The sequence below is a fragment of the Archocentrus centrarchus genome, chromosome 12 (genome assembly GCF_007364275.1).
Source record: "Archocentrus centrarchus isolate MPI-CPG fArcCen1 chromosome 12, fArcCen1, whole genome shotgun sequence".
NCBI classification, from domain to species: Eukaryota; Metazoa; Chordata; class Actinopteri; order Cichliformes; family Cichlidae; genus Archocentrus; species Archocentrus centrarchus.
In genome coordinates, this window is record NC_044357.1 from 25,442,593 (window position 1) to 25,459,783 (window position 17,191).

At 45.2% G+C, this 17,191-nt stretch overlaps 1 protein-coding gene across 1 annotated transcript in view; it reads left to right on the forward strand.

The window, feature by feature from the left end:
* The window catches only part of ptpa (protein phosphatase 2 phosphatase activator), a 21,997-nt gene extending 10,711 nt beyond the window's left edge, over window positions 1-11,286 (forward strand). The window contains exons 9-10 of the mRNA XM_030742907.1: window positions 4,913-5,020; window positions 10,530-11,286. Of these exons, the coding sequence (XP_030598767.1) occupies window positions 4,913-5,020; window positions 10,530-10,604 (183 nt within the window). The 3' untranslated portion in view covers window positions 10,605-11,286. The remainder of the gene's footprint in view (window positions 1-4,912; window positions 5,021-10,529) is intronic.
* The last annotated feature ends 5,905 nt before the right edge of the window (window positions 11,287-17,191 follow it).

Sequence of the window (17,191 nt, forward strand, 5' to 3'; positions counted from 1 at the left end):
GCACCAGTGGAAACGCTTGTCTCGAAGCTTCAGGCTGCATCATCTCCTCTACACTTTCATTACGGCCATTTTTATACACACTCCTCCATTTTTAATCACCCAAAAAAGGAAACCAATCAAAGACCTGGAGCTGATTCCAGGTGAGGAAACGTGTGTTTGGTCGAGAGGTAGGAGAAACTCTGGCAGTGGCCAAATCAACAGTGTGGTGCATTTTAAAAGCAGGAACGCAGCAGCAGCCGCTCAGCACACCAAAACCCGACAAAGAGGAGATCACAGGATTTTTTCCATGGTAAGAAAAACAACTTCCCTACATCGACCCCAGTCAGATCGCACTCAGGGAGGAGGAGGGACCACTGTGAACGTCTACAATCGGAGACGACGTGATAATTAATCAGAGGGTTTAACAAACCACTCCAGGACAGGAAGTAATGCCCAAGCTTCAAAATAGTCCAGAAACCAAGGAGTGATGTCACAGCGCCTTCATCCATCTTCGTTTGAAGTTCCCCATTATATGGGTCAGAACTTTCTTTATTTTGAAAGGAGATTCTGTAAATTCCTCTAAATTTTCTTCAGTTTCTAATTTTCTAACGTGTTGTTGTCGAAACAAACATTTAATGTTTGTGATAGTCCACTAAAGGATGCGGTTTCTTTCCAGCGTTTTCTTTGTGTCCACAAATACCTTTAAACACTTTTGTCTTTGTAAGCGTGGCAGACACACACCACAGCACACATCCTCATTGCCTTTCCTTTTCTGGGATGTGCTGCTGGCCTGATTCAGTCTGCGCTGCGGCTTGTTTGTCCTCGTTTGTTTACTGTTGCCTGTGAGCGTACACTCTACTCCATACCCGAGGATTTTCCTCCTATTCACACACATGTGGATACTTCGCTCTTTTTTTATTTAGACACAAGGCTCCAGTGTGTGTGAGAGCGAGTGTGTGTGTGCGCGTCCTAAACATGAGTCACTTCCTTCCCCACATGCTCTTGTGAATCACTCCTTCCTCCAGGGAATACGGGCTGTCTCCACCCCCTCCTCCATGCCCTTCCCCCCCATGTGTTCTCATGCGAGGCCCTGGAAAGTGTCTGGAGCTGTGTGAGGAGCCGGGGGTTGGATGAGGGGGATGGAAAGGAGGGGGGGAGAAAAGAAGGAGGGGGTTGTTAGATTGATTCCCCTCAGGGTCTGGGTTTGGGTTCCTCGGCCCTCCTGGGAGAAAATGGTGGGAAAGCCGTCGATGCTCCTCACTTTTAATTTATGCGCTTAGAAATTCATACATTTGTTTTTGTTTGTGTGTTTCTGAGCTAAGAGCCCTGAATTTATTAATATTGAGGTGATTGCTGGATGAACAATCAGCCTTTTGTTCTTTTTAACATTCATTAAATCACTGAAAGCCCCATAATCAATGTAGCAATAATAATAATAATAAAAAACCCTAATCAGAAGCTTTCTGCATGCTTTCATTGTTAAACGTGTGACTGAAAGCTCATTATTCAGTCATTCTTTTAAGAGAGAGACGTGGAACGTAGCTGTAAAATAAAAATGAATTATATTATGTGTTAAATGATGCGGATCAGCACTGTTCCCGGCTCGTTCATGTGCAGCACATCTTTAGGCTCAGCTTTTAAAAGCCCACGGGGTCACCGTGTCCTCGGGCCGACTGAGATTTCAGTGTGGACATTAAGCTCAGGTTCAAGACTTTTTCACAGTGAGCAATCCAAAGCACACAGGCACACGTTAATGACTGACCTCGTGCTGTGGGTGGATCATCTCAGATCTTGGCTGAAGCTTGGGCTGTTTTCAGCATCTTCTTCCTGCTGTGTGACGGTGTTTGTCTGCCCATCGAGGGCCTGACCATACCTCTGTACAGAGCCGCCAGGTAGCAGGTCATTACACGTCAGCTGACCCTCCAAACATCACTGCTTAGTTTTCCTCATAAATCCTCTTTTTCATGGATGTCGGGATGTTAAACTTTATTGTAACACTTGTGGGAACAGTGTGGTCATTTTAGTGGAGCTGCAGGAATGTGAACAATTTAACTCTGACTGGTGTCTCAGATAACTGTAGATAGCAGCTGCATTACCTTCTTTATAATATCCCTGTGGTAATGAATGGATCTGCTACCAGGCTAGATGTTTATTTATTAAACACAGTTTAGAAACCAGTCAGTAAACAGTTTTTTACTGTTAAGAACATTAAATAATAACTTCTAAGTTTGGGGTTTTCGGTTGTCTTCATGTCCCGCTGATCATTACAGTGATGCTCCTCCCCTTAAAAATAACTGCCGTGAGGCGATGCTAAGATGGCTGATGACCGCTAAAATGTGCTTCTAGAAAGGAGTCAAATTATTATTTATTATTATTATTATTATTATTATTATTAGTCAAATGATATTGTTGAAACACATTTTTAAAAAATGAATAAAACAGAAGGAATGGTTACAGCTGCATTTCCAAACATCAACAGCAGAGGCGCTGTTGGGCTCCAGGAAGTGTGAAGGCAGTTGGTTTCTCTGAGTTCCTCTGAGTCAAATCATTGCTAGGCTAATGGTTGCTAACAGTGGTTGTGCTCCCTCGTGGGCGTGCACACAGTGATTATGTTGTCCTGCTTTGAGGGTGTGTAAAAGGTGCTCTTGTAGTGCAGTGTTAAAGAATTGGATGTTTTGCACATTCACCAGCTGATGCCTACATTTATCTGACTCGTACCCAACCAGACTGTAACGCACTCATTTGAGAATTATCCCATATTTCCGAAGGTTTGAGAACTGAATCCTGAAGCTGGGACAAAATCATGGCAGACAGTCGGTGGGCTTCCAGTCTGCCGGCCGCTGGTCGGTTTCTTGCTGAAGCCCCTCTCGTTTCAGAGCTTCCAACATGTGATGCCAGCTTTTTGTAGTTTTTTTGAGCCTGGAGTAATGGGATTGGTTCTGATTGTGCATCGGCACAGCGCTGATGGAAAAGGATTAAATGGTTTGTGTAAACTGGATCCGACAGACCAAAACCTACCAAACGGTGTCGCTCCATTCTTCAGAGACCTGCTCTGGTTTGCGTCTCTGTGGAGAATAATTCATCCTTCAGCACCATAATGACCCCAAACACACCTCGGAGCTTTGAAAAATGGCCAAAGAAGACTGAAGGGCTGTCGTCCTTCCTCTCCAGGCACATGACCTCGACCCCACTGGACATTTATCGGAGTGGGTGAAGCCGGACACTGTTGGAGCTTTGGGATAACCGGTGGAATCCAAGCAGCTCGAGTGGTGCTGCCATTAAAGCTAAAGGGCGAGAAACTAACACTCATATTTGGAAACTGATGAAGATTTCTCAAAGATTTAATATATAACAAAACAGTTTGTTCAAAGTAGAAGAATTTTCAATAACCAACTTCTGTCTTAAAGCTGTATTTTATAAATTATGCTTCCCTGCATGAAAATAAATAAAGATGCTGACAATTTTAAAAAATGCTCCTGAAACCCTGATTAGAGGTTAATCAGTTATTTATAATTGCAAAACAGTTTCTCTACAAACTCTGAAATGTCACATTTGAAACTCTAATCACTAACCTTTGAGCGGCTCTGAGGGCTGAGTATGGTAAAGATGCAGCGCGCTGCCACCTGACGCTGCCGTTGTTTGTGTCTTTCAGCTCATTGTTTTGGTTGGAGGCCCTGCAGCCGTGCCCACAGCGTGGCGTTCGCTGTTTTCAGCTGCTGATTCGCAGCCAACAAGCATTTGTTAACAGACATCACCAGTTGATGTCAGGAGGGCCTTGGTTTGGGGTTTTGTACCCTTCATTTACTCATCTGGCTCTTAGGGAGATAATCAGCCAAGAACATGCTGTTGGTTCTCCACCAACCAGAACAGGTCTCCATTAGATCTGGAAAGTGGTCTTTTGCATCAAGACATTCACAGCAGCTTCTCTTAAGAAGAAAGTTTAGTTGGTTTGAGCTTTTTCCTCTAACCCTGTCCTTGGACTGCACCAGTTTCTCACCACTGTGGAAAAAGACAGTACATGGGAAAAGTTTGGCTTCAGGGCTTTGTGCTAGAAAGACGGGCCAGAAGGGGCTTTATACACAGTTAATGTTTGAAAGGGTCTGTTTTCAGCCAAAAGCTGACTTTTTTATTAGAAGTAAATCCACTCCTTCCAAAAAGACATTAGAGTCCTGCGTCTGAGTCTTTCAGCCACCACAAGCTCGTCTTTAAGTGACCCTCTCCACTTCTTACGCTTCTGGACGAGCAAACGTTGGTGTCTTGCAAAGCTGCACCATCACAGCGTGGCGATTGGTTATTTGCAGTGATGATCTTACAGAAACACCACTCGACAACAGGTGCTGGCTACAGCTGCCTGTGTCGACATATACGTCACCCATAATGACCACGCCCCCAACAGCCTTTGTCTAAGATGTTCCCACCTCAGAATGATTACACGCTCACCTCAGACGGTTTTTGGTCCATATCCAACACACAGTGTTGGACAGCAGCTCACCTTCATGGGTTTGTGAAGGTAGCGACTCTCCAACGTCAGGAAAGGCTCCAGTTCAGAGGAAGCATGAATCTTGTGCCTTTCAAACATTACAGAAAACAATAGCTATAAAAATGAGACTTAGAGCTGCAGTTTAAGTTTGCATTGTTTTCACTGTGTAAGAGAAAGAAGTAATGGCCATAAGAAACCTTTTCTCTGGGTTATATGTGGTATCCACTGCATCTGATTCAGTTTAAAATGGCCAAAGCTCCATCAGTGAAGAAACTCTAGCCTTATAAAAGCCACCTTTACCACCCACAGGGGGACTGTTTGAAGCTCTGAGGCTGATTTTGGAGTAGAAAAGGTTGAAATGCTACCCTTTAAAAAGTATTTAAGCGCTGTGATGAAGTAGATTAAAGAAACGTGGGACTTAAACTCCTGCTTTTTGTCTCTCTTTCTGTGCAGATGAAGACGGGTCCGTTTGCCGAACACTCCAACCAGCTGTGGAACATCAGCGCCGTTCCCTCCTGGTCCAAAGTCAACCAGGGCCTGATCCGAATGTACAAAGCCGAGGTACGCCTGCTCCGTCCCACCCTCAGTCCCATCAGTCTGACAAATGGCTCGGTGAAGCTTCAAATCAGACTTTTCTAACTTTATGACTCATACAAAGAACATTTCTGCTTCTCTTCCTGTGTTTTTGTACCATTCACACCCGTCTTTACTGCAGCTGTATCTCTCAGGTGGAGCACTTTATGCTCCACCAGATCAGGTGGATGCTGTGACATATGCTGCACAGCATTCATCCAGTTTGAACACATCTCTGGGTTTCCTCATCAGTCAGCCCTGTGAGGCCGAGTGGTCCTTTAACCGCAGCGATGGTGTTGGAGTGCGCTAAAAACCCGCAGCCATGCTAACATGAACACAGTCACTGCTGTTTCAGATTTTCACTCCCTATTGTAGCACGCTCACACACGCAATCACAGTAATTTTGGTTTTAATAAAGCAAAAATACTCAAAGAACTGGATCACCAGCCAGAATATTTCTCAGATAACTGCATTAAAAATGCTTCAAAAGGCAGCAGCACAAACACGGTCCAGCTCCAGTTAGCTGAGGTGAAGCCTGGCCTAGTCAAAGCTGACACGCCCCTTATAATAAAAACTTTAAGCATTAATGCAATTTAAATAAGTGAGTTATTAGATGAAAAATCATGGCTGTGTAGTTATTACAGAGGGAGAAGCTTGTGCTGTAAAGTTGGATATTTTAACAAGAGAGTCTGTTGCTACTTTCCCACCGCCGAGTTTCCGGAGCCGGAGCAAGTTCCCGTGCCGATCCCAAGGAACCGGCGAAACGATTAAGAACGGGCCCGCGTTCCCACCGCGTTTCTGTGAACTGCTCCTTTACGTCTGAGTGTGGGCGGGTCCTCGTCTGGACACGAAGCCGAAGCGCACAAACGTGGGAGAACACGCTCTCCTTTCTGTGCTGCAAATACGTTTTAGGGTCCAAGTACGCACTTTGTGTCCTTTTATCTGTGATATGAACTGATACAAAGCAGCAAGTTCAGCCTTAGAGCCCAACCTAATTCACAGCCGTGAAAATCACTTCGCTTTTCTCCTGTAATACACATGTAATATGGTAGAAAACTTGATGTTGAGATGGCAGAGTCACGGCCTTCTGCCGCTTTCAGCACGGGTTCCTGGTTCCAGACCAGCTAGTTTGCGGGGCCGGAATTGAACCCGTTTTTCAGCCGAGCACCGAGTGTTTCGGCGGTGGAAAATCCGCCTAACGGTTCAAATTACGGCACGGGCTCCGGAACCCTGTTGGTGGGAAAGAGGCCTGGGTGGACTGACTCACTGCTGGAGCCTCAAGTGGCCGTTAGAGGAACTGCAGCTTTAGCATCATTCTTGCTGCCTGGTGTTTGTCCTCCTTCCAGTGTCACCGTGTTTCTGAATGTGTCGTCGTCTTAATAAAATTCATTACTTTTATTTCTTTAAAGTTTTAATGACCTTCAGCGCTCTCTCGGTCCTCCTGCTGCGCTGCTGTTGCTTTCATGAACCCAGCTGGTGACGCATAGCCAAAAAACTAAAAGGCAGGGGAAAAAAAAAAAACTTGGTTCTTGTGTAAACTGGATTTCTCGTAATTCTTCGCCCGGACTCGGGAAACCGTTTTCTTGTTTACGTGACATTTAAGAAATCAGGTTAAAGCCGACCGAGGCCAGAAAGGACCCAGGCTGTGTGCTCGGGAAGCAGGGGAGCGAGGCAGGAAAGGGTTAAGAGAGAATGGAATTGTGTGTGTGTGTGTGTGTGTGGTGTGTGTGTGTGTGTGTGTGTGTGTGTGTGTGTGTGGGCGGTTGGGAGGGGGGGTGTCTAAGCCCGTTCTCCCCGCCTGCATGCCCACATCCTGTGTTTTCCAGAGCAGCCTGTGAGTCTTCCCAAAGAGCTGAGGGGCCAAGCTGTCTGCCTTCCCCTCCTCCTCCTCCTCCTCCTCCTGCTCTGCCGTTCCCTTCATTAAATCCTCCCCTCCCTCTGTCCCGACCTTCCTCCGAGCCTGGAGCAACCATCAGCAGACTTGCATTCCTCTCTCCCTTTTCCTGGCCCCACACAGGGTTTCGAGCAGAGTTGGAGTAGACCTAGAAAGAGATGAATTCACCATTTTCTCTCTGAGAGGAGTTCACTCTGAGGCCTGCTGCCTGTTTCTGAACCATCTGAATTTGTGAAATAAAACACAGACATGGGGAAAACAGTGCTAGAGGGACTCCTGAGGAGTGTGTATTGGAATAGTTTGAATAAAGAGGCTGCCAGGATCTCAGCTGCCATCTTCAAGCTTCTTGAGGCAGAAGATTTTGATAGTTTGGAAGATGGGAAACACTAAAAAACAGGCTGTGGTTGATCCATACTTCTTATTAGATCACATAAAAACACCGAGTGCTTTAGGACTCAGATACATAAATCCTTAAACGTGTTGTGTCGTGAGTGTAATTTGCTAATGAATAACTAAAAGCTGAGCACTGTAGTTCTTCACTGAGTCCGACTGAAGGAAATGATGCGCTTGTTGAGGACTGTTTCCTGAAGCGGATTAATACACATTTTAAAGAGCGGTTATTCGGTCTTTACTGTCGCATAGCTTCTGTTCAGACGTGGTTGTTAAAATAGGCCACTCAGTTTCAGTGTTTTTCTTACTCCTGGATCTCTATAATGTCACAGAGAGGGGTGAGTCCCTTATATGGTCATCTCAGGGACAGAAGCCCCACCCACGTTAACAGGAGTGGGTGGGGCTTCAGACAGTCAATCAGACAGTAGATCAACTTTGGGGTTCGGTATCAGATAAATTAGGATTATTCTGACTGTGAATCATGCAGAGCTGCTTTAGTGGAGGAGAAACAAATGGAGCTGGAGGTGATCAGAATGGGTCCCTGTTAACATTACTGACTGTTATACCATTACTGCCGGGGCGGCAAGCTCGTGTTAGTTAAGATCTAAAGCTAGCTGGACCGATAAAACCACAAAATCACCAACAAAAAACTAATTTTTCCTTCTTCTTTTTTTTGGTATAAAGACGTATATGTCTGAAAATGGTCAGTTTATATACAGCCTCTTTGCCTCTTTGATTGACAGTAGCTGCTAGCTGTCTGCAAAGCTTCACCGCAGCTAACTCTGGACCATGTTTGTGGTGCTGGAGCCTTTTTAATGCAATTATCTGACCAATAATATGACTTCTGTGTGGTTAAATGTGCTAACAGACCATCCAAGAAGTCTGTGCTCCAGTTTTGATGACTGAAATTCCAGGATTTCATTTGGATGTTGCTTAGCTGTAATTAGCAGGTATCTATTTGCACTTTAAAAGCGTGCTAGCATTAATTAATAACTTGGTTGGTCCAAATGCTAAAATTAAAAGATGAGTCCAAAACAAAAGGGGCATGTAACAGAATTAATGGTCTGGACAAGAGGCTCGAGCTGTCACTCAGAGCATACATAACTTTAATTTTTTAAGGTGAGTTATAAAGAAATGCACCCCCAGCTGTTATGAAGGGTTAAATTATCCACAGAGGCTGAAACAGTTTTTTTGTCAGGCTGCAAACATGTTTATTTCGGCTGTGAAGTCGGACTTTTTAACAGTGGAGTCTATGGGGACTGACTCACTGCTGCAGCTGCCTCTGGTGGACGTTAGAGGAACTGCAGCTTTTGGCACATCTGGACTTTACTGCCTGGGTTATTATAAAGCGATCTGGGTAAATTGCCCTCTGATTAAATTAGATGGTGGGTGGGTTTGTAAGCAGCTCTGGCGAGCGTGCAGCTCGCTGATGTGTTTTTAATCGTTTCTGCAGGACGGCGGAGCTCCGCGGAGGCTGGGAAAAGAAACGTAAACAGTACTTGATAGGAGGAAAAAAATAGAAATTATCACCACATAAAATGGGCAGCAGATAATTAGAGAACAGCACTAACCACTGTAGGTTAACTGCTGTGATATGTTATCAAAGGGTTTGCAGTAACTTCTGGTGGTGTTAATTACATCTGCGTTATTGTCCTTCTAACTGCATGTGACAGAGAACCTACCCAGGCTTTTACTGCTGTGTGTGAAGAGCTGGGCTCTGATCACTGACCCTTTGATGCTTTTACAAGTTTAACATTGATTGAATATCTGTTTAGACAAAAGGTCTGTGAGGCGTGTTTTTCCACCCCAGTTCTGCCCACATGATCGTGACCGATAGTGTCACGGCACAGACAGCCCGAGCGCTCCTCCCATCCCCCCCACCCCCACCCCCCAAAAAAACCCCGGGTCCGTGTGTGGGCGTACAAAGAGCCTCTGCTGGGCTCGTCTGAACGCGGTTGGCGTGAAAGGCCAATGGAAAGAGTTCAGGTTCAGGTCGGGGCGAGCCTCACTGTGGCTGCTTCAAACATGGAGACGTGTTGAGCCGCAAGCAAGAGAGAGTCCCAGTACGTGATCAGGTGTCCGCACAGCCTCCACTCAGTGTACAGCTTATTCTGTTCATGGTGTGTGTGTGTGTGTGTGTGTGTGTGTGTGTGTGTGTGTGTGTGTGTGTGTGTGTGTGTGTCACAGTTTTAATCCTCCATGATGGTTAATGCAGTATTTCAAACCCTGGAGTCAAAGCTGAAACTCGACACTGTTTCATTTCATGTGTATTTTGTGCCACACAGAGGCAAAAATGTCCTTTTAGTTTTTGTGATCCTTGTCTTCCCCTTCCACATGCTGCCTTTGTACCCTTATGATTCCTCTTTGTTTACTTCCTGTTTTATTTTGAAGGTTTGTTCCAAATGTGGCTTTCTGTTTTTCTTTGTTCTGTTTCCTGTCTCTTCCCTGTGAGCTCACCTGTACCTTATTATCTGCTTTTATATTAGATTTTTCCATTTACCTCCATATCTGGTACCACAGCTTATCCAACCTCAGTGAACAGCACTGTTTCAGCTCAGTGAAATGATGCCAGTAGTTTTGTATTTCTTACATCTGTTCACTGTCACAAAAACACATGAACAAAACAGACATTTTGGTGTGATTAGTCACAGAGGCGCAGTGAGACATTTTCCTGCCTAATTTTGCCTTTCTTCCATCTCTTTGCTGACTCTGGGTTCTCTTTGTTTTTGGGGGCTGGTGGGGGTGGTGGTGGTGCCTGTATCCATGTCTTGAGTTCACCTGGGCCTTATCATCCTATTCTATGTTCTTTCCGTTTACCTCCATGTCGGTGCTACCTTTGTTTTTTAATTAGTTTCAAAGTTGTGCCATAAAACCAAATTTGGATGCTTTGACAGTATTTCAGATGAACCAGGAGCACATGCAGGCGTTTGCTGACCTGTTTTCTCTTCCCTTTCCTGTCAAACACACCTTTCTGTTTCCTGCCACAGTTCCTTTGTTTCCCATCCTTGTTATCATCTTAAGTTCACCTGGGCCTTATTATCCCCCTTTATATTGTTTTCATTTACCTCCATGACTTCATATTTTTACCTGCGCTTTGGTACGTGGACAAATGTAGATGATGTTTCTGACATTATTCCAGGTCACGGTTGTTTTGCTGCTCCTCTGAAGCAAACTCACATATTCACGATTGTTTTTCCCTCCATTTGTTTGCAGTGTTTGGAGAAGTTCCCCGTCATCCAGCACTTCAAGTTCGGTAGCTTGCTGTCCATCCAGCCGTCGAAGCCTTAACGCTCACGGGAGGAAATGCGACGGAAAAGACCAAAATCCCAACTCGTCGGAACCTACAGCTTCCCTTCCTCCGGCGTCCTCACGTGCAAATCCGACAGTAGCAAAAGGCAACCACATGTAGTGACACCTCATTCCCTCATGGGCACGCGTGTGGTCATGACAGCTTGCAGACATCCATAACTTTAATGCAGAAGTGGACGAAGACCTTTGTGAATCTGGGGCGGCGCATTTTTGTCGTGTTATTTATATGATGATAGAGTTTGAGGGACTTTTGTTTTATTTTCAGGTTTGCTCATTGGTGCTTCATATTTAAATCTGACACTGGAGTGGAGAAACAGCAGACTTTGTTCCAGCTGCAGTTTTATTTTTAGGCCAGATGTTTGCGTTTCTTTGCAGATTTACCAGTGATGAAATTTCCCATTTTATCCAAACATCTCATTCATAATTTGACATGGATAGTGTTCTGTATATATTAGCGTTTATGACGTGTATTCAGGGCAAAGTCATGGATCAGATTTGACTGTTTGCATGAAAGCTCGTTAGTTTTCTGTCCCTCACAGTCATGTCAGTAGTGCAGACCAGTGTGTTGGTCAGACCTGGTCTGCATCCATTATTTCACCTGACATCAGCTCCAATAGTAAATATGTAAATTGACAAAACATAAATAAATTCCTGTGGTTGATCTGTGCGGCTGTTTCCTGAAGATTCCCACCACAAACTCTCCGGCTTTGCATGTTTCAAAGATCACGGCTTTTGAATTTAATAAGAGAGAAGCTGTTTTTGACCCAAAAACCTGATTTCATTCACTTCACCTCTCCATGCATTTGAATTGTCTTCTCATTTTCAGTGTAACAATAAAGCTGACATATACAGTGTTGTGCAGAAGTCTTGAGCCACCCCTCATTTCTTCAGGTATATAAGGCAAAAACAGAGTTTGTACTCACTGACGAGGTCAGAGGTCGCTGTGACCACCTTTACTGTGAGCAGCTCTCTGACGACTTTCAGCAGTCTTCAGGAACAGTTCTCCAGGCTTCCTGAAGGACATCAGAGCTCTTCTTTGGATGTTTCTGACTTTGGATGATCCCACACTGCTTCAGTGATGCTGAGGCCTGAGCTCAGTCCATGACTGATGGTGTTCACCTGTGTGTTTGATTTTACTGCTTTGGCCAGGGGCGGGCTGGGGTTGAAATTCAGCCCGGGAGCTTGGTTTGGAGAGGCCATTTATTCGATTGTACAACAGAGCAGCAAAAGGGGGAAAAACGTCAGCAGGACACAGCAGGACGCTCTGAAAGGTACAGGGCAGTGTTCAGGACTAAGATTATAAAGGCTAATCCACCGCGGTGTGGAGATTTTCTCTAAACACAAACTGGGAAAAACTCTTTACCCTGCATGACACTAAAATGCTGACCTTTGCATGGAGATCTGGGTGACTGGTTTGCAGATGTCGTTTAAGATTTGTCGTGTTTTTACCCGAGATAGTCGCCCCACATGGGTCACACATCGTTTTGTCAACGTCAAAGGACAAATGTGTCCATACATCGGCTCTTCTCTTTCTCCCTGCTGACATTGGTTACATCACTTAGTTCTATCGAAAGGAACGACCAATCACAGGCTAGTTTGGTCTTCCCGGGTTTAGAGCAAATTTGTCCAACTGTGCGTTTGATTGGATGTTTTCCTAACTTGTCCCTGCCTTTTACAAAATTAGGTATGTTCTGATTTGATGTCGTCTCCGCCAAGCATTTTCGTCTCGTTTTCATTTGTTGACAAAAGTGTCAATTAATTTCTTCATTGTTTTTATCTTTTTAGGTAGTTTTTATTTAGTTATCGTCTCGTTTTCATCATGAAAAAAAGGGCTGTTGACAAAAACTAATCTAAAAAAAGACGCTCAGCTGTCATTTTACCGATGAGAAAGAGAAGCAGAAATAACTGCAGCTGATAAGGTATGTTACAGTCATCTTTAATAGTGAACAGTCATTGGTGTTTATTTAGGAGCATTTGGACTCGGAAATGACGTCGGTCTTAAATACCGGATTAACACTGCTGGACTGTTGTGTTTGTAGCCCCTCCTGATGAAAAAAGAGCTCTTAGAGCTGAAACGTTCACGACTGACCGTCACTGTCTGCACCTGTGGCTGCGCGAGTGCTGCTGTGCTTAATTGGGTTTAAAAAAATAAAAAATCTGATCACCGGCCGTTTGGGAAAACTCCCGAACCTCCCGATGGCCACCACGCCCCTGGCTTTGGCGGTGTGTTTGGATCTTTGTCGTGCTGACACTGCCAACCAGAAGCTTTCCTGTTGGTGGATCAAACTTGATGGTTCTTCTGTGTGTTCATAATTAATCATTTTGACTGAATCTCCAGCACCACCGGCTGAAATGCAGCCCAAACCATGACGGAGCCTCCACCATGTTTCACAGGTGTTTGTGGACCCTGTTGGACCTCTGCTGACCTCCTCTCTGCAGACTGATGATGATTTGAACCAAAAATATCAAATGTGGATCCATCAGACCTGCTGACACTGATGTTCAGATGATCTCTCAGGTCCTGTCAGGTCTTTGCTGGATTTGTTCCAGTTTGTTAAGGACATGGCTTTCAGCTCATCAGCTGTAGTGTTTTTAGGCCTCACATTTCTTCTTCTGTTGTCCATGTTTCCAGTTTCCTCAGATTTTTTTAAGGACACTCTGCACCGTGCTGAGAGAGTTTTCAGCTTTGGGAATCACCTTATTGGTGATCCAACTAAAGAAATAGGAACACATGATGTGTATTTGTGACAGGCTGCTGGTAACAGTGCCTAAAGATACAATTTAAAAGTGGCTCATCCCTTTGTGCTTGAATGACTCATAGGCCAGTGTTAGTGGCTTAACACACAAAAAGCATTCCTGTGGAAACAGTCAGTTATGAAGACTGAACTGAAAATAGGTGAAAAAGCAGCCGAGGTCCAAAGAAAAGCTTTGAGAGGCCTTCAGAAAGCTGGAGAACTGCTGCTCAGAAGAAAGCCTGGCTCCTGGGAACCAAAATATCCAGAAAAGAGGGTGACTCAAGACTTTTGCACAGTACAGTAGAATGTTGGAATCATCAAATAAAGGACCAAAACTTGCAAAACAAACATCACGTTGTGTTAAAAACAGTGACTGAGCAGGAACCAGCTTATAATCAAGAAAGAGGTTGGATCGGTTTCCTGTTGATCTCTACATAACCGGAGGAGTCGCCCCCTGCTGGCCAGTGAATGCCAGAACCAGAAGCTGCATCCACCTGTTAGAGTCCAAGGTGAGTGCAAAGGGTTCCTCGTTCCACAGTATCATGAGACGATGAGGCCCACAGACACAGGTGTGTGGAAGTCCCTCCCACCCCTCACACGTGCAGGTGTGCAGCAGGCTTTGAAACCTGGATGTTGGGCAGGTGCGTCTCAGGAGCAAGAAAAGCTTTTCATGTAACTCTGAGGTCCACTTTTAATCTTTTTTTCTCTATTTGTCTCTTTCCACTCATTTGGTTATTGAAGCAATTTTCAGGCTACTTTTGATAATTATAATAATCATAATTATTTGTTTCAGGTCTTTTGGTTGCTTCTCTGGTTATTTTACATCTGCTTTGGGACGTCCGTCTCTGTAAGCGTTTAACGTCTTTTTATCATCTGTTTCTTCTGCACATTTTTTTGCCTTTTTTTCAGCCGTTTTGTCTTTTTTTTTTGCAATAATTTAATGTGTGTTTGGGATGATTTTACACCTCATCTCAGTCATTAACATCTTTTCAGCTCTTTCACTCTGTTGTTTATTGCATATTTGTGGACATGTTGGGTTATTTTTAGGTTATCTGAACCCTTTAGCCCCTTTTTTTCCCGTTCCTGGATGTCACTGGAGTCTTTGAGGCAGTTTTTTTTGTTCTGTGGGCGTGTGCAGTTTTTCCAACAAATGCTGTGGCCGTTGCTGTACTGAAACATGCCAAAATAAGATCTATTTTCAGGATGAGAGGTAAACCTCGAGGCTTCTGCCCTCTGCAGAGAGGTTCGAGTCTCGCTGACTCAGGTGTTGGATTCCCGTAAGGTCCGAGTCATAAAGCACGAGGAGTTCACGGATTCTCTCAAATTGCTCGTTCACGCAGCCGAAGGCGCGGTCTGAGCTTTACGCGTCCTGCTCGTGACCCACAGATGAACTCGGCAGTGAGGCAGATGGATTCTGAAATGAGGGGGAAAGTGCTGAATATTGCATGAGTCGGTCTGCTTTACACTGCTCCTTCAAGCACAGTCGGATTTTAGTTTTCAGATGTGGCTACCAGGAATAAAAGGGAGCTCTGACAAATGTGCAGCAGTCCTTTATTTTAGAGGGAAAACCGGTCCTGAGGACCATGGTGGAAATCCCCCCCTGACTGACACAGAGGGCCGCAGAGCTCAGAGTGGTGGAGGAAAACAGGCGAAGCAGCGACTTCGTGCTAATGCTGTTGAACCAGAAAAGCAGGCGTCTCTTCTTTCACGGCTGCTGTTAGCAGGAGTCAGTGTGATGAGCCTGACTCACCCAAGGCTTTGTGCTGTTGGTGTGGCAGCTGTAGCTGGTTTGTCAGGCAGGTTCAGGACTTGTTGAGGTTCTAGTTCTGAACCCTTAGTCACAGCCTCTGTGTGCAGCACGAGGACATTTCTAACTGGAGAATACGTTTGGCATTCCTGAGTCTTCGGACCCCCCCAGCATCTGCACTCTGAGGTCTGAGGGCTCTACCAGGAATGGCAGTTTTCATACATGTTGATCACTACGCTGCTTCATGGTACGGGCCTCTGAGAGTAAACGCAGACAACAAAAGAGCTGAATGTTGCTGGAACATCTGCATCTGATGCACCATCGTGGAGCCGTTCTGGGATGACGTGAAGACGGGGGAGAAATGAGCCAAGGCCTCCGAGATGCTCAGAAAAAAAACAGCTTGCCTTACAACAAACATCTTTTGGTTTATATTAATTTTTCTTTATTAGACTTGTTCATGAAAATGTGTCCTTCCAGCCCTGGAACCTGCTCACTCCTCTGTTCAGGTACATTTGGGCCCATTTAGCTGTAGGTGGGTTAGGATGAGTGTGTCTGTGTGTGGCAGTGATGTTGGGAAGAAGTCTGAAATGTTTGTATGGCTAATTACACCAGACATTTTATTAGGTACACCTTTCTAGTCCTGGCCTAATGCAGTAACATGCTGGAAACGTTCCTCAGAGATTTTGGTCCGTGACAGCATCACACAGATTTTTCAGCTGCACATCCAGGATGTAAATCTCCACCACATCCCAAAGAGACTCTGTTGGACTGAGATCAACGGAACTCAAGGCCATGTTCAAGAATCCAGTCTGTGGTGACTGGATTTGGGTCACGGTGCGTTATCCTGCTGGAAGCAGCCATCAGAAGATGGTACTGTGGTCATAAAGGGATGGGCGTGGTCAGCAGCAATACTCAGGTGGCATTTAAACGATGCTCAGGTGGTACCGAGGGGCTAAAAATGTGTCAAGAAACATCCCCACACCATCACACCGCCGCCAGCCTGGACCACTGATAGAAGGCAGGATGGAGCCAGGCTTTCAAACTCTGAACCTGCCATCTGAATATTACAGCAGGAACTGAGACTCATCAGAGCAGGCAGCTGATTTCCAGTCTTCTCTGGTCCACGAGTGACACCCACTGTGGTGTTCTGCTGCTGGAGCCCATCACCTTCAAGGTTCATCATGGTGTACATTCAGAGATGCTCTTCTGCATACCTCAGTTGTAATGCTGCTGTTCCCTTCCTATCAGCTCCAAGCAGTCGGGCCGTTCTCCTCTGACAGCAACAAGCACTTTCAGTTTCAGGCCGTTCTCTGTAAACCTCAGAGGTGGCTGCAGGGGGAAGTCTCAGCAGTTTCTGAAACACTCAGAGAGCAGCCCATCTGGCACCAACACTTACATCACCTGTGATTGGCTGATTAGATATTTGCACTAACATAAGTTTAACAGGAGAACCTAACAAACTATGAAGAATAGATGTTTGGCATTGGTCATATGAATGACAGATAGGCTGTCATTTATTTGAAGACACAACCAGAACAAACACATGGACCTGCTGCCTTGGTGAGGGGACCTCCAGACTGGGTTTTGTTGATGTTGAAGCCTTTGTGTGCAACAGGCTGTGTGTCAGAAGAAAGCAGCAAACTCCAGGGTGGAAGAATGAAGCCAGCGTGGAAACACCAAAACCTGCAGTTCCTCTAGTGTCCACTAGAGGCTGACTCAAAAATATCCTCAGATCACCGTGTCATCACCAAGATGTGTTCCAAATGTGCCGACGTTCATGGGCTTCCTGCAACAGCGCGAGTGAAATTATCATAATAACCACACGATGGCTGTGAAGCTCAATTTCTCAGCTTCCAGAAACGATTTGGACGACAGGACAAACCGTCACGTAACTATGGTGATGCAAAGTGTGCTCACACGTGTCGGCTGCGATAGGCTCATTAACCTTTCAGCCGAAGTAACCATGGTTACAGCCTGCTACAGAAGCAGCTTTTGGACTCTGTGGGTGGCTGGGTCCATCCTTTATATACAGTCTATATCAGAAAGCCTATATAAGTTAATAAACTCTTATCGTCGGGCCCTTT